Source organism: Schistocerca cancellata, chromosome 2 (assembly GCF_023864275.1).
Source record: "Schistocerca cancellata isolate TAMUIC-IGC-003103 chromosome 2, iqSchCanc2.1, whole genome shotgun sequence".
NCBI classification, from domain to species: Eukaryota; Metazoa; Arthropoda; class Insecta; order Orthoptera; family Acrididae; genus Schistocerca; species Schistocerca cancellata.
This window is the reverse complement of record NC_064627.1, coordinates 529,117,203-529,138,095: the sequence shown is the minus strand read 5'-3', so window position 1 is coordinate 529,138,095 and position 20,893 is coordinate 529,117,203. Positions and strand designations below refer to the sequence as shown.

General features: G+C 46.2%; 1 protein-coding gene and 1 pseudogene across 2 annotated transcripts in view; both read left to right on the top strand.

The window, feature by feature from the left end:
* Nucleotides 1-20,893, top strand: part of LOC126146569 (uncharacterized) — a 175,695-nt gene that overhangs the window by 80,773 nt on the left and 74,029 nt on the right. For both annotated transcript variants that reach the window (XM_049915630.1, XM_049915629.1), the window contains exon 3: nt 4,408-4,566. In XM_049915630.1, coding sequence (XP_049771587.1) covers nt 4,408-4,566 — 159 coding nt within the window. The remainder of the gene's footprint in view (nt 1-4,407; nt 4,567-20,893) is intronic.
* Nucleotides 5,116-5,233, top strand: LOC126164185 (5S ribosomal RNA; annotated as a pseudogene).

The window sequence follows — 20,893 nt, the reverse complement described above, 5'->3', positions numbered from 1 at the left end:
AACGCTTGTTGCAATGGAAAGCTGTACGCAATCGCTGTCGTACTGAGGGACAAAATATGAGGTTTTCGGGAGAGTTTCACATCGAGGCTCTACGGTTAGGACCATACACATGATAGATAACCTAGGTTGTAGCATATCCACGATTTTATTCAGCATGGTCACTGAGCAAGCTGTAAAGGAAACGAAGTATGAATTTGGAAAGGGCGTTAAAGTTCAGGGAGAAGAAATAAAAGTTTTACGATATGTTGATGACATTCCCACTCTGTAGGAGAGGCTAAGGATTTTGAAGAGCAGATATTCGGAATGAATCTTGAGGAAAGGTTATGAAATGATCACCAACAAAAGCAAAATAACGGTAATGGTTCAAAAATGGTTCAAATGGCTCTGAGCACTATGGGACTTAACATCTGAGGTCATCAGTCCCCTAGAACTTGGAACTGCTTAAACCTAACTAACCTAAGGACATCACACACATCTATGCCCGAGGCAGGATTCGAACCTGCGACCGTAGTGGTCGCGCGATTCCAGACTGAAGCGCCTAGAACCGCTCGGCCACAGCGGCCGGCCAACGGTAATGGAATGAAGTCGAATTCAACCGGGAGATGCTGAGGGAATTAGGGTAGACACTATAAAAGTAGATGAGTTTTGGTCTTGGGATAGTAAAATAATTGATGATGGCTAAACTAGACAGAATATAAAGTCCAGGCTCGCAATAGCAAGAAAAGTATTTCTGCAAATGAGAAATTTTTTAACATCGAATATAAATTTACGTTTTAGCAAGTCTTTTCTCAAAGTGACTATCTGGCCTGTAGCCTTGTACGGAAGTGAAATGTGGATGATGAACCGTTCAGACAAGAAGAGAATAGAAGCTTCTTAAATGCCGAAGATTACACGTTTATTAAGAAAACTGAAGGTGGAGGTAACAGAAAGAAAGAAAAGTAAAGAAAAATTGACGTCAGTTACATCGGGATTTCATGCAGAGTCAGCCGCGACAAGTGAAAGGTGTGGCAGGCTGAGTCCCGAGCCCGCGATTTCCTGCTTGCTAAGTAGGCCTAGTTGCATTGACCACTGTGCCACCCGGGGACAGTTTTTACCATAAATGTGCGGACTATCTTCCCACTCAGCGCCACCTGTCTGTCCATGTCCCTTATGATCTCTTATTTAGATTCCCACTGGAGGTCGATCGTAAATGTGCATCCACATTGCCCATCGAGGCGACTCAGTTATATGAATGCGTGGTGTCTGTTGTTTTGGACATTTCCAAACACCACGCGGAATCCGCAGCTGTGAAACATATGTAGACTGAAGGTGGAGGAGGCCACGAATCCACCGTTTTCATTACGGATGGATTTTTACTTTCGAACTCCAGTGGGAATCTAAAATTAGCGAGCGTGGAGGACATAAAGGGGGACTGTCTATAGGTGGCGCTAGGTGGGAATGTGAGTCGACCAGGGAGTGTGCTGGGACAGACCGCGCATTTGCGATAAACACTGTGTCCGGGTGGTGCAGCGGCTAGCGTAACTGCTTAGTAAGCAGAAGGTCCCAGTCCGGCATACATTTTCACATGATGTCGCTGATTCACTGTAAAGTCCGTATACAGCTGATCTCAGTCGTTCTTGTCCTTTCCTTTCTCCCTCCTCCACCTCCCATTTACGTAATACACTCCTGGAAATTGAAATAAGAACACCGTGAATTCATTGTCCCAGGAAGGGGAAACTTTATTGACACATTCCTGGGGTCAGATACATCACATGATCACACTGACAGAACCACAGGCACATAGACACAGGCAACAGAGCATGCACAATGTCGGCACTAGTACAGTGTATATCCACCTTTCGCAGCAATGCAGGCTGCTATTCTCCCATGGAGACGATCGTAGAGATGCTGGATGTAGTCCTGTGGAACGGCTTGCCATGCCATTTCCACCTGGCGCCTCAGTTGGACCAGCGTTCGTGCTGGACGTGCAGACCGCGTAAGACGACGCTTCATCCAGTCCCAAACATGCTCAATGGGGGACAGATCCGGAGATCTTGCTGGCCAGGGTAGTTGACTTACACCTTCTAGAGCACGTTGGGTGGCACGGGATACATGCGGACGTGCATTGTCCTGTTGGAACAGCAAGTTCCCTTGCCGGTCTAGGAATGGTAGAACGATGGGTTCGATGACGGTTTGGATGTACCGTGCACTATTCAGTGTCCCCTCGACGATCACCAGTGGTGTACGGCCAGTGTAGGAGATCGCTCCCCACACCATGATGCCGGGTGTTGGCCCTGTGTGCCTCGGTCGTATGCAGTCCTGATTGTGGCGCTCACCTGCACGGCGCCAAACACGCTTACGACCATCATTGGCCCCAAGGCAGAAGCGACTCTCATCACTGAAGACGACACGTCTCCATTCGTCCCTCCATTCACGCCTGTCGCGACACCACTGGAGGCGGGCTGCACGATGTTGGGGCGTGAGCGGAAGACGGCCTAACGGTGTGCGGGACCGTAGCCCAGCTTCATGGAGACGGTTGCGAATGGTCCTCGCCGATACCCCAGGAGCAACAGTGTCCCTAATTTGCTGGGAAGTGGCGGTGCGTTCCCCTACGGCACTGCGTAGGATCCTACGGTCTTGGCGTGCATCCGTGCGTCGCTGCGGTCCGGTCCCAGGTCGACGGGCACGTGCACCTTCCGCCGACCACTGGCGACAACATCGATGTACTGTGGAGACCTCACGCCCCACGTGTTGAGCAATTCGGCGGTACGTCCACCCGGCCTCCCGCATGCCCACTATACGCCCTCGCTCAAAGTCCGTCAACTGCACATACGGTTCACGTCCACGCTGTCTCGGCATGCTACCAGTGTTAAAGACTGCGATGGAGCTCCGTATGCCACGGCAAACTGGCTGACACTGACGGCGGCGGTGCACAAATGCTGCGCAGCTAGCGCCATTCGACGGCCAACACCGCGGTTCCTGGTGTGTCCGCTGTGCCGTGCGTGTGATCATTGCTTGTACAGCCCTCTCGCAGTGTCCGGAGCAAGTATGGTGGGTCTGACACACCGGTGTCAATGTGTTCTTTTTTCCATTTCCAGGAGTGTATGTATCACAGATGCAGATTTCTAGTGGTGTCTCTTCTTTCTGGCATGTCCGAAAGAACAGACACCGCACATAAATATTATACGTTTAGATTTCATAACCAATGAGGAGATAACAATGTAATTGAGAGAAAAAGAAATTTATGGCACAACTTGACTAAAATAAAAGATCAGTTGATAGAAAACGTCCTGATGCATCAAGGCATCGTCAGTTTGGTAATGGAGGAAAATTGGGGTGAGAATAAAATTTGTTGAGAGAGGTTAAGGTTTGAATATTAATTGCACGTAGGTTGCAGTAGTTCTGCATGACAGATTAGAGTTGAGAGCTGAATCGTTCAAGTCTTCGTACTGAAGACCACAACAAAGTGAACAGTGAATTAGGTATTAACGTGGTGACCGTGGTGATTGCTTTGTCGAGTGTAGACAGCTTCATTTGTTATGGTTTGCAGTGGCACCGAACGCAACATGTTACTTCGACCTCTAAGAACTGAGAGCAGTCTCACGGCTCTGGCTACTTCAGTAGATTCTGGAGACGGAGGTATTGCCACTACTGCGAACAACTGCCCAGCAGAGAAATGGACGGCTACATCTGCTTCCATGTCTTCAAGTCCTACTGCTATGTCACTCGCCGAGCATATCTGAATGGAAGGCAACTTGTTCGTCACAGTTCTGCAGCAACTATTGTTAATGCTTTGTAAATGGCGTAAGAACTACATGGAGGGATATCTTGCAGGAAAGTATCCAGATCCTCATTGACTCTGCGCCACGGCGCTTAAAATGTTCAAATGTGTGAATTCCTACGGGACCAAACTGCTTAGGTCATCAGTCCCTAGACTTACACAGTGCTTAAACTAACTTATGCTAAGAACAACCAAAGCCCGAGGGAGGACTTGAACCTTCGGCGGGAGGGGCCGCGCAGTCGGTTACATGACGCCTCAAACCGCGCAGCCAGTCCGCTCGGCACACGGCGTTTAAGAGTTTCCAGCTGCAGCAGGTGGAGTATATACCATACTGAATTCTGGATATCAGGTTTTATGTGCAGTTCTGGAATCATATAATTTTGTTTTACTGTCATATAGCCGACGTGTTATATAAAGTTCAGTTTAGTCACACATATCCTTTCTAATGTTAAAAATTTGTGAAACGCTTCTTTATATTGCTACTGGAATAGGTGTTATTACATATTTCGATGTCTGTAAAATTGTTGAACCGTTTGAGGTTCTTTTTAAGCCAGAAACTACTTTTCGTAATTCTCATCGCATATCTTAACAATACTTGTTTCCCGCACGAAAGAATAGCCTTTCTGAACTCGGTTTCTATGTTTCAGTCCAGCCTGTTAATCGACCGATGGGGCAGCACTGGTGGCTGGAGCCGCATCTACAACATAACGGAGAAAGATATGTTCATGTACATTAAGCTCAACTTTCCTAACGTCTTCGAAGTTTTCTACGGCTCCTTTGGTGTCACGGGCCCTCCAGCACCAGCCGTACGTATCTGGAACGCACTCACTTTAAATATGCGTGTGTGTGTATGTGTGTGTGTGTGTGTGTGTGTGTGTGTGTGTGTGTGCATGTGTCCATGTATATGTGTGTGCCTGGGGGACGGGAGTGGTTAAGGAGTGAGAGGAGAGAGAAGGAAGAAACTTCGTTGCTAAGTGAAGAGCAAGGATAAAGGAAATATGACACACACTGCAAAGGGATGAAACATATACTTATAACCTACAGGAAACATACCCCAAATCAATTTACATTCAAATCAAATTTTATTTCTAACTCGAATGCACCGTTTAGCTGTGCATAAAATATTTATTCTTCAGCCTGTTTTCATAAACGAGCCCATCGCCAAAGAAATAACAAAGGTATTAATCACATCCAGGTCGCCACTATGTATACAGCTTAGTTAACTGTCATGTTTGTTGGAGGGTACTCGTACCTGGTGGAAAAAAGACGAGGTGAAGCGGAGAAGTGCATTGGCTTTGTTGCCGCCATCAAGTAGCAAACGAGCGCCTCAGTTACCCATCTGCTAATGCCATGGGGGCAACGGCCTTGCCGCAGTGGATACACCAGTTCCCGTGAGATCACCGAAGTTAAGCGCTGTCGGGCGTGGTCAGCACTTGGGTGGGTGACCATCCGGGCCATCATGCGCTGTTGCCATTTTTCGGGGTGCACTCAGCCTCGTGTTGCCAATTGAGGAGCTACTCGACCGACTAGTAGCGGCTTCGGTCAAGAATACCATCATAACGACCGGGAGAGCGGTGTGATGACCCCACGCCCCTCCTATCCCGATCCTCCAATGAGGATGACACGGCGGTCGGATGGTCCCGGTAGACCACTCGTGGCCTGAAGACGGAGTGCTTAATGCCATGGGCGTAGACTAAATGTTTTATAAAGTGAAATAGTAAGTTCCTATTCCATACAATCGTCCCAAACTACACTACCGGAAACAAAAATTAGTACATTCTCTTTGAAGGTTCCAGTTTACTCAAGATTTGTTTTTGCAACAGTGCATATGGACTACATGAAATTATTACTTTACAGATCAATAGCGCAAATGATTCTGAGGTACCAGGTATCGACCCATACTGAAACATCCATATTAGTACGTAGTGTAGCCTCGACGGCGACAATGCAGGCACTGACTCTGCATTCCAGTCCGTCGTACAGATGCCGAATACTGTCGTGGGTTACGTCATGCCACACCTGCTCGACCTGTTCACGTAATTCTGTAAGAGCTGTTGGTTAAAGAATCGCATGAGTCACTTCTCGCTCTAACATATACAACATGTATTCGATTGGAGACAAGTTTGGGGATCGTGCTGGCCAGAGAAGTTTCTGCAAGTCTTGAAGAGCACGTTGAGTTTCACGGCCAGCGTGTAGGCGAGCATTATCATAATACAACAACACATCACCTTCTTGTTGCAATAATGGCAAAAAACGGTTCTAAAACATTTTGCATGTACTGAGCGTTGGTCAGCGTCCCCTACAGAAACATCAAAAGTGAACGAGAGTTGTAGCTTATGGTACCACAGACCGTTAGGCATGGGGTGGAACCAGTGTGGTTGGTTGGTTGGTATAAAAGAGGGAGGAAGGGACCAAACTACGAGGTCATCTGTCCCTTGTTACTATTAAAACAACGCCGCAAGTGTGAGAATAAAACAGGTAAGACATATAACATAAAATGGAAAGAAAGGAAAAACCACAAGAGCGAAGGAAATTCAACAAACACCAAAAGGAACGAAAAAGGACAAGGGAACAACAGAGAGACCCAAGAAACAATTAGAAAAGAGTAAAACAAGAAAGCAGATGACTGTGGCTGGCTGACCACGAGCATAAAAAGGAGAAGCTCGCTACTCTGCAACACATTAAAACGTCCACCCTAAAAGCACTAGGGTGAAGGACACAGAGCGACAAAGGACAATCGCGAAAACTCAGATCTAATTATAAAACCCACCCTCACAAATAAAACGAAAAACTGAAGCTGCTGTTGAAGCATTGTCGCCCAACACCGAAGTTAGGGTGCTGGGAAAGTTAAAAGTCCGCCGAAGAGCAGCTAAAAGTGGGCAGTCCAGCAAGAGGTGGACGACTGTCATTTGGGAGCCACAGCGACACAGAAGTGGGTGCTTGCGACGGAGTAGGTAACCATGCGTTAGCCACATATGGCCAATGCAGAGCTGGCAGAGAACAACTGATTCCCTGCTAGAGGACCGCATGGAAGACTTCCACATAGTGGTAGTCTCCTTAATGATATGCAGTTTGTTGTGCGTACTGTTATACCATTCCGTCTACCAAAGCCAGAAAACCCTGCGGTGTAAGACAGAACGCAGGTCAGCTTTGGACATGCCCATCTCCAGAAGCTGTTTCCGCGTCGCCTGTTTGCTCAGCCTGTCGGCAAGTTCGTCGCCTGGGATTCTGACGGTGCCAATGGGATCCACACAAACACCACTGAACGATGGGACTGTTCCAGAGCATAGATGGACTCCTGGATGGATGCTACAAGAGGATGGCGAGGGTAGCACTGGTCGATAACTTGTAGGTTGCTCAATGAGTCAGTACACAGGAGAAATGACTCGCCAGGGCACGAGTGCATGTGCTCAAGAGCACGAAAAAATGGCTCTGAGCACTATGGGACTTAACATCTGAGGTCATCAGTCCCCTAGAACTCAGAACTACTTACACCTAACTAACCTAAGGACACCATACACATCCATGCCCGAGGCAGGATTCGAACCAGCGACCATAGCAGTCGCGCGGTTCTGGACTGGAGCGCCTAGAACCGCTCGGTCACCGCGGACGGCCAAGAGCACGAGACATGGCTGCCAGCTCTGCAGTGAAAACACTGATGCCATCTGGCAAGGAGTGCTGTTCAATATGTCCGCCACGAACATACGCAAAGCCTACGTGACCATCAGCCATCGAGTATGTTTTACATAACTATTTGCATCACTATAACTAATGTGGTCATCCAATGAAAAATTTTAAACTACTGATCATTTCATTTTGCCAAACATTACTGCCATATGTGAATTGTTATCACTAAAGCTTATATGAGAGGTACAATATTTCCTATTATATTGACAATAATTCAAATCTGCTATATGGATATTTATTATTCATACACAGTGCCAGAATTCTGCTTCTAAAGCTTGACCTAAGTATAACCATAATAGACTCTGATAGCTAATTGGATACATGAATTACTCATTACTCATGAGTTACACTTTCTGTTTTATCAGCATACCTCAGATCAACATGTATACCTACAAACAACTTGCAAACAGATGTTGCCCATGTGCTAAATGACATACTTCAATACTTCAAACATCTCATACTCAATACACTTCGTTACACATAACTCCCACAATTTAACAGCAACTTCAACTGCAAATAAATGTATATCTATCTTCAACCTACATCAATCCTCCATATACTTTAATACTTCAAACATCTCATACTCAATACACTTCATTACACATAACTCCCTCAACTTAACAGCAACTTCAACTGCAAATAAATATAAATCTTCAAACTACATCAACCCTCCATATTTGCTGCAATAACTGCATAAAAATATTACTACAGGCTCCTTGGCCTCTCCGTTCATCATATTTCACATAATTTATTCGAACAACTATCTGCTCATGTATTTGTTTCTTTATATGTTCATCTACTTACAAGCTGATACATTACTTCAATTCTCTTACATTTGCTTGGCCTTTTTATGCCTCATAAAACAACTCTGCAAGATTACACAAACTCTTGTTTGACCAATTAGCTTCCCACCACATTTTATAAACATTAAATTTCTGATCTGGTTCTCCTTTTATTACTTCTGGCACTATTAATTTTGTAATGTACTAACACTAAACTGATTTTTAACTAATTGATTCTTTGACATGTCACACTCCACATCAACAGTAACTACTTATCCTTTTTTTAAGTCAACTATAAATCTGCTAGACGGTTCCTGACTGAATTACTTGGATGACGACTGCCAATCCTAACTACTACACACTAACTTTCTTAACCTAATGGATAGAGAAAGATGGTAGAGGAGTGAAACTTGAAATAAGAAATAAAGTCTCACCCGGCTGGGAGTGTACCAGTCGCCACTTGGTATACCAGCAAAAGAGTTGCTTGCTCCCTACACCTAACTTTCTTCAATTTGTACCTTATAATCCCTTCGTCTATTTTCTCCCCTCACAGAATTCCTGTCATTATCATCATCATCTCTCCCATGATTGTGGTGAAACTGTCGACCATTGGCATGGTTCCTATATCCATTACCTCACCTCTACCTCTGTAATTTGGTGGGCCATTAAAATGACTTTGATGGTATTTATTTCCATATTGGTTCTGATCACGCATCTGATTGTTTTCCTGTGCACGAATAGTTTCTAATTACACCAATACTTCCATTAAAGTATCTTTATCTTTAATCAGGCTTCCGGATAAGTTTTCTTACATCATGCGACTTAACCTCCTTTTAATTGCTGATATCATTATGTCGTCATTCAATGGCTGCTCCAATGTTTCATTCAACTCCAATAGATATTCAGCAAATTCTCTCAAGGTACCTCTCCAGGTGTTAAGGGACTTGCGATGCAGTAAATCTTCAAGTGTTGCACATTGGTGACTTTTGGACCAGTATTTCTTTAAAAACTCTTCCTCAAATTGACTGTAGCTGGTAACTTCTTCTTTCTTCCTAACGCCCCAGGTGAAAACTTCACCTTCCATTCTGTCTATTGCGAACTGAATTTTATCTGCATCTCGTAAGTGTGCTGGGAAAACTCCTTGTAACCACATAGTAAATATCATGGATGTAATGCCCCTTTGGGTTTATATTTTTGCCCCATGTCGGTCTGCGTATACCTATTATCAGCATTTACTAGTGTAATGAAGTTGCCCTCCCCTACTGTTAAGGTGGCACTATTTATCTTCCTATCAATCTCTTCAGTTTTAGTTTCTAGCTGTTGGACTCCCTCCTGCAGCTGTTTATCTCACTTGTGACTTATATGTTCCACAGCCTCCTCCAATTTCGCTTGCCTATTTCCCAATTTACCAATATTAACCTGGCACAGCTGCTGTACTTTTACCACGTCTTTAATCTGCTGGTGTTGTTGTGTTTCCATTTTCTGCAGTCTCGCTTCTAATTGTTTTGACACCCTTAACATCTCCCTCAGCTTTTCCAATTATCTCTGTCTTCATATCGTTCCTCTCTTCTCGGAGTTGATCTACCTTCACCTGTAGCTTGTCATCTTTCTCCTGAAGAGTTATTATCATCTGTTCCTGGAATTCCTGCAGTCCTTTCCTTAAATTTTCTTGGTATACTTGGGACATCTCTGCTATACTTTTTGCTATAGTTTTCTTGATTTCTTTGTTTTCTTTCTTGATTTTGTCATTTCCCCCTTCTATTCGCTTGTTGATTTCTTCGAGCATCTCTCCCATATGCTTGTTGATTCCTTGGAGCACCTTAAGTATTACTGACTGCGATTCTCCATCCTCAAGACTCAGTTCCTTTCTAATTGGTTTTACCGGTGTCTCAGGATAATCGGTTGAATGACCCAATGGGCTGTCCATTGACATTCCACTACTACAAGTTCCTGACTCATCCTTGTCCTCCTGAACTATATCCATTTTTCTAACCACCTTCTCCACAAACTTTTCTTTCAATTCTGGATCCATTCTCAACTATTCACTATGTATAGACAAGAAAAATAAATAAATAAAAATAACCTCCTAGTAACGCAAACACTCACTAATTAGCTAATAACGAAATAGTCCTTCACTGTATTCGGTTAACCCAGACTGGCAAAATAGACCTCTCCATTGAACACCATAAATTACAGAATCCTATCCACATCAAACATCAGTGACTGCATTTGTACACAAAATCTCGAAGTAACATACACACAACTTAGAAGACATATAAACATGTAGTTTACAATAAAAAATGCAAATGAGACACTATTCTGTGTTGTACAGCATGAAAACACGAGCACATTAGCATACCATGCTTCAGAGCAAATTCGCAAAGAAATGTTAACAAAATATTGTTTTTATTTTTTCTGCAATTGACAAATTTAATTTGAAGTTCCTTCTGCACTGTGAAGATAGTGCAATATTAATTAGTGTCGCGCCAGCAAATCGCCCTCACTCACCCCTCGACGCTCGTCGAAGTCACGATGTTTTGACATTTGAAGTCGCGCTACTAGTCGTGTTGGCATTGGCTCCTCCGGCGCGGCGGCTGTCGGCTGTCGGGCGAAGCGTCGTTGTAGCTGGTGTGGTGCCGTGTCCACTGCTTACGTCCGTGACGACTCGCGCTGACGCAGTCTCGTAGTTCGGTGGTTGGCGACGGGATGGAGCTGCGGTCACGTATTTCGTTGATAGGCGGGGAGACGGCGCAGGCGTCGTATACTTCGGGGGTACGTCACTAGATGTCGAACTCCGCGTCGTCGTTGTTTCTACTTCAGCCACTTTGCTCCGCTGTAGTCACTGGTAAGTGTGGTACATCTCCGCTACCCAAATCCTTGCTGTCGCGGCGTGTGGAACTTCTTAACTGCTTCAGATATTTTGGTTAGCCGCTCACAGAGTCTGGGTGACGTCATCCAACAATTAAGCCAGTCAACACTCGCAAATGCGGTAACAGTTTATGGGTTCACATCAAAATGAGCGATTTACACCGTTCAAAATACAATTTTGGATACAAAGTCACTTGAAAACAAGTTCCTGATACTTCCGAAACGGAATTTTGGCTGGTTCACTCGCGATTATGCACAAACGCGCCTTTTCTTAGGATATGAATTCTACAGCAATTCACGCAGGTTCTCGTGTCCATACTTCAATATATTGTTTATTAACACTGCCTTTGTCACTTGAACTCATAAAAACAAATGGTTTACTGTTTCTCAGTCACTTTTGCACTTAATTGTCGCAATAATGTGCTTCTTTCCCGCGATTTCTAATTTCACCATAAATCCGTTACATTACAATGTTTGTAGTTGGAGTACTGTAATTTTAGTCACGGTAATGACAATACCGGATTGCTCTTGCACTAAAATTGTTCGATAATTGCAAATGTCATTCCACTGAAACGAAAAATTGAGGTCAATAAACCATTGTTCGGATCCGAATATTGCAACTGTCCTTTTCACGGGAGCCAAGATGAAACACTCCCCTTTAATTCCTTAACTGTGATTTTGTGTAATTTATCGAAGCCGCCAAACAGTTAATTATTGTGATTATATGACCGTGTGCTGATTGGATGAAAGGCTATCGGTTTTGCTGCTGTGGTTTCGGGGATACTTCAACCAAGTGCGGCTGTTTTGCAACTGAATAGTGGAATGATTGAAAGTTTGTCTATTATTAAGGACCATAAAGGTTGCGATGTACAAACTGATATATATTTCCTACTAACACACAAATACTGAGGCAGTTGCTACCTTTGCCTTACACGTCTAATTACAGTTATATCCTTTTATTGGTTGCTGATTTTCAGTACTTCGTCACACGCAATGCTGATGGTTAACATTCACAACAATCCTCACTGCAGTCCATGGTTGTTGCTGCCGACGCGGTTGATGCGAAACATGTAATCCGGCACTTGTCACTTTCTGTTTCATATCACTCGCGAATCGGAATTAGTGAGGGTCAACTCCACGACAATTAGGGGGATGTGCTCACTCGTCATACTCCGGTGAATTTTACCGTTTACAACTCACTCGACCACCATTCTTGCACGTCTCTCCTGCACTACTTCTCACTAGACACTCTGCAGTACTACTCTGCACTCAACACTCGTCTCACTGCCTCCTGCAGCGCTCGACAATCGACTCCTGTCTACTATCGACCTTGGCGTCGGATACTAGCATCTATGCTTGTGGGATCACGGATCCCTTACAGTGTCAACCACATCAGAGCCCCGGAATACGTCAAGAATCACGGATCCCTTACAGTGTCAACCACGTCAGAGCCCTGGAACACGTCAAAAATCGAGAGGTAGTGACAGCGGAGAGCAGCGGGGTTAACAGAGTCCTTAGGGCCATGCAAAAGCTGCTGCTGGGGCGTACACCATGGGGCGTACGTGAACGGACCGCAAGTCGAGGTGGTAAAGGGAAGGACTCCAGTTTGGAGAGAAGGCATCGCACGCGAACCGCAATCTTTAGCCCTGACCTGGGCGCCGATGCGGGAGGTGGACTGCCGCGGGCGGGGGAAGGAGACGGAAATTCGGATGCTCAGGAGAACTACGAATGTGTGCAGCGTAACAGGCGAGCATTTGTGCACGTATGATTTGCAATGGAGGGACCCCAGCTTCCACCAGTACACTGGTCACCGGGCTCGTCCTAAAAACTCCTGTCGCACACCACTCACAGTGGTGCAAAGGGTGGAGTAAATGCAATGCTGATGGCGCTGCCGAACCATAAACCACACTCCCATAGTCAATACTGGATTGGACAAGGACTCTGTAGAGTTGCAGCAGCGTAGAGCGATCTGCGCCCCGATTGGTGTTGCCCAGGCAATGGAGAGCATTGAGGTGCTGCCAGCACTTCCGCTTAAGCTGACGAAGGTGAGGAAGCCAAGTCAATCGAGCGAAGAAAACCAGACCTAAGAATCGATATGTCTCCACTACAGTGAATGGATTGTCATGAAGGTGAAGTTCTGGATCCGGATGAACGGTACGACGCCGACAGAAGTGCATGACACACGACTTTGCGGCTAAAAACTGGAAGCCGTGGGCTAGAGCCCATGACTGCGCCTTGTGGATGGCTCCCCGTAGGCGCCGCTCAGCGATACCAGTACTGGAACAGCAGTACGAAATGCAGAAATGGTCTGCATACAGAAATGGTGAGACTGAAGGCCCTTCAACTGCTGCTAGATCGTTAATGGCCACTAAAAAGAGATAGACACTCAATACAGAGCCCTGCGGCACTCCATTCTCCTGGATATGGGGGGAACTATGGGAGGCACCAACTTGGACATGGAAAGCACGAAGCAACAGGGAGTTTTGGATAAAAATCGGGAGTGGGCCACGGAGACCCCGCTCATACAACATCTCAAGGATATGATGTCGCCAGGTCGTGTCGTACGCTTTACATAAGTCAAAAAAGACGGCAACCAGGTGTTGGCGTCTGGAAAAGGCCGTTCGGTTGGCAGACTCGAGGGATACCAGATTATCAGTGGTAGAGCGACCCTGGCAGAAGCCACCCTGACATGGGGCCAGGAGGCTACGTGACTCCAGGACTCAACTCAATCGCTAACACACCATACGTTACAGCAGCTTACAAAGAACATTGGTGAGGCTAATGGGCCAATAGCTATCCAGGTCCAGCAGATTCTTACCGGGTTAGAGCACCAGAATGACGGTGCTCTCACGCCATTGCGATGGAAAGACGCCATCGCACCAGATCCGGTTGAAGACGACGACGAGATGCCGCTTGTAGTCAGGCGAGAGATGTTAAATCATCTGACGATGGATCCGATCAAGCATAGGAGGTGGGTGGGGGCAACATGCAAGGGCGCGAAGGAGCTCCCACTCTGTAAATGGGGCGTTATAGTATTCACTGTGGAGTGTAGTGGACGAGAGAACCCTCCCTTCCCTCTGTTGTTTGAGGATGCGAAAGGCTGGGCGATCATTCTGCGACGGAGAGGCGCGAGCACACTGCTCAGCGAAGTGCTCGGCAATTGCGTTTGCGTCGGTAGACAACACGCCATTGATGTGAACATCAGGGACACCCATTGGGGTCTAGTACCCGAAAAGACGTCTGATCTGGGAAGGTGACGTATGACACCCTATGGTCGAGACATACCTCTCCCAACACTCCTGTTTTCGTCTTTTTATAAGCTAGCGAACGCGGAAATGGAGCCATTTAAAGGCTATAGGGTGCTCTAGGGAAGGGTACCGCTTATGTCACTGTAGAGAAAGCCGACGCTCTTTAATGGGCTCAGCTACTTCCGACGAACACCATGGGACTGTCTTTCGCCAGGGAACGAGGGATCGCATTTTTCGCCGCAGAAACGACCGTTGTGGTGGCCTGGTCAACCACAACATCGATGGCACCATGTGGGGGAGAGTCAACAGTGACAGCAGAGGTGCAGGCTTCCCAGTCTGCCTTGTCTAAAGCCCATCTGAGTAGGCGCCCATGGGCATGATGCCGGGGGAGTGACAGGAAGATGAAGATGGGGAGGAGGTCACTCCCACACAGGTCGTCATGTGCTCTCCAGTGGATAGATGGGAGGAGACCTGGGCTGCAGATCGATAAATCAATGGTCAAGTAACTACCATTAGCCACACTGGAATATGTGGTGGCCCCAGTATTTAAGAGGCAGAGTAAGCATGGGACAGTAAACATGGTACTACCCCACAAGGCGTTGGGCGTTAAATCTCCCAGAAGTAGGAAAGGTTTATGGATTCTTGAAGTTTTCCCAGCGGACATAATGTTCCATCATCTTTCGGGCGTGCACTCGGGACAGCAACAATTATTCTTGCGATATTTCGGGTAGAAACCTCCCAGCCATCTTCAAGGCGAGTCAGAGACTGAGTTCATAGCGTTTGCGCGTGCCTATTTATACGGAGAGTCACGTGATACAAAGCTGCTGAGGATTGAAAGCGCATGCGTCAAAGATATCAAAGTCGCCACTACTGCGCTAGTCATAGATAAGATGTATATAGCAAAGATAAACATATAAGTGCAGAGTGCAAACAAAATAGTGCTGCTGCGAATCCACCGTGCTTGTAAATAAATAATTAATCTTTAAAAGTGGTAACATCTGTCGGAAGTGAAGATGCAGAAATTCTTTCCGAACAAAGGTGTGAAATAAGCGGTTTCCATGCATTGTCAAGATGAAATCCTTCGTCACGGTTTAGCAGGTTGTCGGCTAGTTGTATTTCTACAGCTTCCTTAACAGCTGAGTCCCAGAGAGATGAAGCAGTAGTTAAAATCTTAACATGTTTATAATACATGGCATGGGCAGTAGAAATGCAATGTTCGGCAACTGCTGATTTGTTGGACTGAAGAAGACGTGTGTACCGCTGGTGTTCGACACATCGTTCCTGTACAGTGCGCGTGGTTTGCCCTATGTAACGTTTGCCACACTCACAAGGGATTTTATAAACTCCCGCCTTTCGCAAGAGCATATCATCCTTAACGGTTCCCAACAAGGCTGCAGTCTTAAATGGCTGGCGGAATATCACATCCACTTTATGTTTCTTCAAGATTCTAGCGATTTTAGAAGAAACATTACCCACATATGGGAGAAAGGCTGTAGATTTCACTTCCCTTTCCACTTCCTCATCCTTTTCCTGTGATTTTTCTGCAGTTTTTATTTGCAGGGCTTTCTTAATCTGCCGTTGCGAATAGCCATTTCTCCTAAAAACTGCCTCCAGGTGTACAAGCTCATCCTGCAGGTTGTCAACATCAGACACTACATGAGCCCTGCGGACCAAAGTTTTCAGAACACTCATAATTTGGGACGGATGGTGGCAGCTAGACGCCTGTAAATACAGGTCTGTGTGTGTGGGCTTACGGTATACGCAATGAACTAGGGATCCATCTTCTTTCCGGCGAACCAGCACATCCAGAAACGGTAAACAGCCATTCTTCTCTCGCTCCATAGTGAACTTGATGTTTCCGTGAATGGAATTGGGATGTTCCAAAAACTCTATCAGTTTATACTCTCCGTGGGGCCACACTACAAAAGTGTCATCCACGTATCTCCAGAAGACCGTCGGTTTTAATACTGCTGAGTTGAGGGCTTTCTCTTCAAAATCCTCCATAAACAAATTAGCTACCTGGGGAGAGAGAGGGCTCCCCATAGCGACACCGTCGATTTGTTCGTAATATTGTTCATCAAATAAAAAATAAGTGGAGGTTAATGCATGCTTAAACAAAGCTGTTATATCATCCTCAAACTTGCTGCTAATGAGATACAGGGAGTCAGCGAGAGGTACTTTGGTGAACAACGGGACAACGTCAAAACTAACTAATAAATCTGTGCTATTGAGCTTCAGACCTTTCAACCTACTGATAAAATCCGACGAGTTGCGGATATGATGTTCACATTTCCCCACAAACGGTCTCAACAGAGAGGCTAAATATTTTGCCAATGAGTACGTTGGTGCACCTATATTGCTAACTATTGGTCGAAAAGTCAGCACTTTTAAAGTCTGCTCCAAACATGGATTAAGATTTTCAGTTTCTTCTAAACTGGACGTTCGTAGAACTTTGTGTACCTTGGGAAGGCCATATAATCTGGGGGGCACAGAGCTGTGTCCCTTCAGTTTGTTGGCGACTTCTTTAGGCAGAGAACTGGAGTTCAGAAGCGATACAGTTTTCCTCTCAACCCGAGATGTGGGGTCCTTGTCAATCTTACGGTATGCAGACTCATCCAGTAAGTTGTGCATCTTCTCAATATAGACGTCTCTCGGAAGCAAAACTGTGGCATTACCCTTGTCTGCAGGAAGGACCAAAGACTGCGAATCATTCCGGAGATTACGGAGTGCAGCTCTCTCAGCTGAGGATAAGTTGCTTTTTTGTGGACGAGATCTTGTAAGAGTTCGGCACACTTCACGTCTTATTTCTTCGGCGGAATCACCAGGTAACTTTCGGACAGCTTCTTCAATACCTGAGACAAAAGATGTTAACGGCAGGGGCTTTGGCGTGGGAGCGAAGTTCAGACCCTTTTCTAAAACTGACATAGTCGCATTGTCCAAGTCCTTATTTGTAAAATAAAAACAGAAGATTTAAAACACACATCTTGCTGCGACTGAGTAGTCAGACGGTCGAATTTCGCCACTTGTCTTGCAGTGGAATCTTGATGAGTCCAGTCCGATTTTGCCCATGTTATGCCATCAGTCCATTCCCAAGAAATAGGTGGGAGTTTAGCTGCTATCTTCAGATGTAAAAGATACAACTCTGCCGATATCAAATCCAACTTCCTGCGAGTATATCTAATTCTCTCCTTAACCAATGCCAAACTCGCTTTACGAATAATCTTATTAGCTGCAACAGTCTTGATAAAATGTACCACATCTCAAATTTAGGTGTAATATCATGGCTCCGGCATCTTTGTAAAAAGCTCAAGGAACTCAATAGTCTTGCTCTTAAAGTTCGTACCTTGTCCAACCTCCGGACATTTAAAGCCATCTCCTCCCCGAAGAGGACTGCGATGTGATTCTTGAAGTTTTCCCGGCGGACATAATGTTCCATCATCTTTCGGGCGTGCACTCGGGACAGCGACAATTCTTCTTGCGATATTTCGGCTAGAAACCTCCCAGCCATCTTCAAGGCGAGTCGGAGACTGAGTTCATAGCGTTTGCGCGTGCCTGTTTATACGGAGAGTCACGTGATACAAAGCTGCTGAGGATTGAAAGCGCATGCGTCAAAGATATCAAAGTCGCCACTACTGCGCTAGTCAGAGATAAGATGTATATAGCAAAGATAAACATATAAGCGCAGAGTGCAAACAAAATAGTGCTGCTGCGAATCCACCGTGCTTGTAAATAAATAATTAATCTTTAAAAGTGGTAACATCTGTCGGAAGTGAAGATGCAGAAATTCTTTCCGAACGATGGTGTGAAATAAGCGGTTTCCAAGCACTGTCAAGATGAAATCCTTCGTCACGGTTTAGCAGGTTGTCGGCTAGTTGTATTTCTACAGCTTCCTTAACAGCTGAGTCCCAGAAAGATGAAGCAGTAGTTAAAATCTTAACATCTTTATAATACATGGCATGGCCAGTAGAAATGCAATGTTCGGCAACTGCAGAATCATAGTGTGGCCCGATAGAGAGGAGAAACTGATAGAGTTCTTGGAACATCTCAATTCCAATCACAGAAACATCAAGTTCACTATGGAGCGAGAGAAGAATGGCTGTTTACCGTTTCTGGATGTGCTGGTTCGCCGGAAAGAAGATGGATCCCAGGACGGAGCCTCTCATATTTTCGGTTAGCCTCAGTGTCGGTCAGGTGATCCAGGGTCTTGTATTCCATTATCTTCCGTTCTCTCTGAAGAATCCTACAGTCCTTGGCACAGATGGGAGGCGGGGCACATGGAGTATTGGGATGGGAAGGACGCCCACAATCCTGACAGGTGGTGCTGGACGTACAGCAGGAAGAAAAAAAAATGTTCAAATGTGTGTGAAACCTTATGGGACTTAACTGCTAAGGTCATCAGTCCCTGAGCTTACACACTACTTAACCTAAAGTATCCTAAGGACAATCACACACACCCATGCCCGAGGGAGGACTCGAACCTCCGCCGGGACCAGCCGCTCAGTCCATGACTGCAGCGCCCTAGACGCTCGGCTAATCCCGCGCGGCTCAGCAGGAAGACATATGACCAAATTTCCAGCACTTAAAGCACTGCATCAGGGGAGGGACATATGTCTTGACATCACAGCAGTAGACCATCACCTTTACCTTCTTGGGTAATGTGTCATCCTCAAAGGTTAAGATGAAGGCACCGGTGGCAACCTGATTGTCCCTCGGACCCCGATTGATGCGCCAGACGAAGTGAACACCTCGCCACTCTAAATTGGCGCGCCGATGGTCATCAGACTATAAAAGAAGGTCCCTATGGAATATAATACCCTGGACGATATTGAAGCTCTTATGGGGCATGATGAAAAGAGAAACATCCCTCAATTTGTCACAGGCGAGTAATGCCCGTGACTGGGTAGAGGATGCTGTTTTTATTAAGACTGACCCAGAGTGCATTTTGGACAAGCCCTCCACCTCCCAAAACCTGTCCTCTAAATGCTCCACAAAAAACTGAGGCTTCATTGACATGAATAGTTCCCCAACTCTCGCACAGACGAGGTACCAGGGTGAATAAGCTTCGCTGTCATCCTTAACCATGTGTTCCTCCCATGGTGTGGCCAGGGAGGGAAACGATTTGGGGTCATACTTTTGCACATTGAATAGAGTCCTGTAACGCTTAGAGACTGCTGGTGGGTTGCCACCAGCAGGAGATGACATACCACGCTTCATTGCGGGTCATCCTCCCTGATACCACCCACTCTGACCAAGGGCCCTCCCTACAGGAGCCACCCAGCCTCAGCAAGGGCCACCAGGCAGGATGACCATTTCCAGGAGTCCTGATGCTCCAGGTAGATATGCATCTACTCCTTGGCATACATTGGGAGTTAACGGCGCAGGCATCAGCAAGTCGATCCCTGTGTTGTCAGAGACTACAACTAACAGGGTACATGGTGACACCACCACAACAGACTGGCTGCCATGCTGGATATCGGGTGCAAAGACGTCCATGGTCATCGTCGGCGCAGAAAGCGGCACTGCATAGTGCATGGTGGAAAACGCAACCAGGAAGGTTTCCTCACACAAAAGACGGAGAATGAGCGGGACTGCAATCCAACGACGAGAAAGTGGGTGAAAGACCTCAATGCACGATGGACACGATGCACCATGTAACGCGCCCATCCCCAATTGGCTCGCTCTTCAGAAAAATTTTGAAGAATGGAGTTCAAACCCTACAGGGGACCAACACATAAAGGCCGAAACCTGTGAGACTCCTTTTAGTCGCCTCTTACAACAGCAGGAATACCTCGAGCCTATTCTTATCCCGGACCCGCAGGGGGGGAACCACTGTGTCTTGGACGAATACACTCTACGAGACAGCCTCACCAGGTCTACGTGCTACAAGCAGACGACCATCACTTGCGTTTAGGCAGTATTCGCATTCATCGTTGAAGACCACGGGGGGCCGTTCCATCTCGTAAGTGATCCTCTGATAGCACAAGTCGAGTCGTGCGCGTCGATGTTGTGGCGTTTTGGAAGACGATCCAGATGTGTGCGTGCTCCTACTCCCACTGCTAATAACTGGTTCGCAAAAGTTCTTTTCGAGACGTCTGGGCTCACAAGCCATCTCATCTGTGCTGTGGCAGCTGTACGATCTGCCACTGCTGCCATTAGGACGATCCTGGCGGTTGTCTGTGTTGCCTCGACGTCCAGAGCCATCCCGCCACTCGTGAGGTCACACTTTGACCCCCTTCAAACTCGCTATAAACTTGGCTATAGGAAGCTTGAGTGCGTGTCCGTGGCATGGTTTTCAGCTTGCTTCACGCGTTTGCACCACACTGAGCGTTCTGGCTATGAGCTCCCCATATTAAATAGACGATGCTTTGGTAGCTATGCCACTACGCTACCTGTTGGCGGACAACTTTGAAACCATTATTCATGCTTCTACTGTCCTACAAATGACATGTGCCGTTATTGGATTTAAACTTCCGTCGTCTTTCCAGGTGTACTAGTTTTTTTCCGCCAGAGTAGTTTAGTTGATGATCAGTTAAATTTTATGTCTTTGA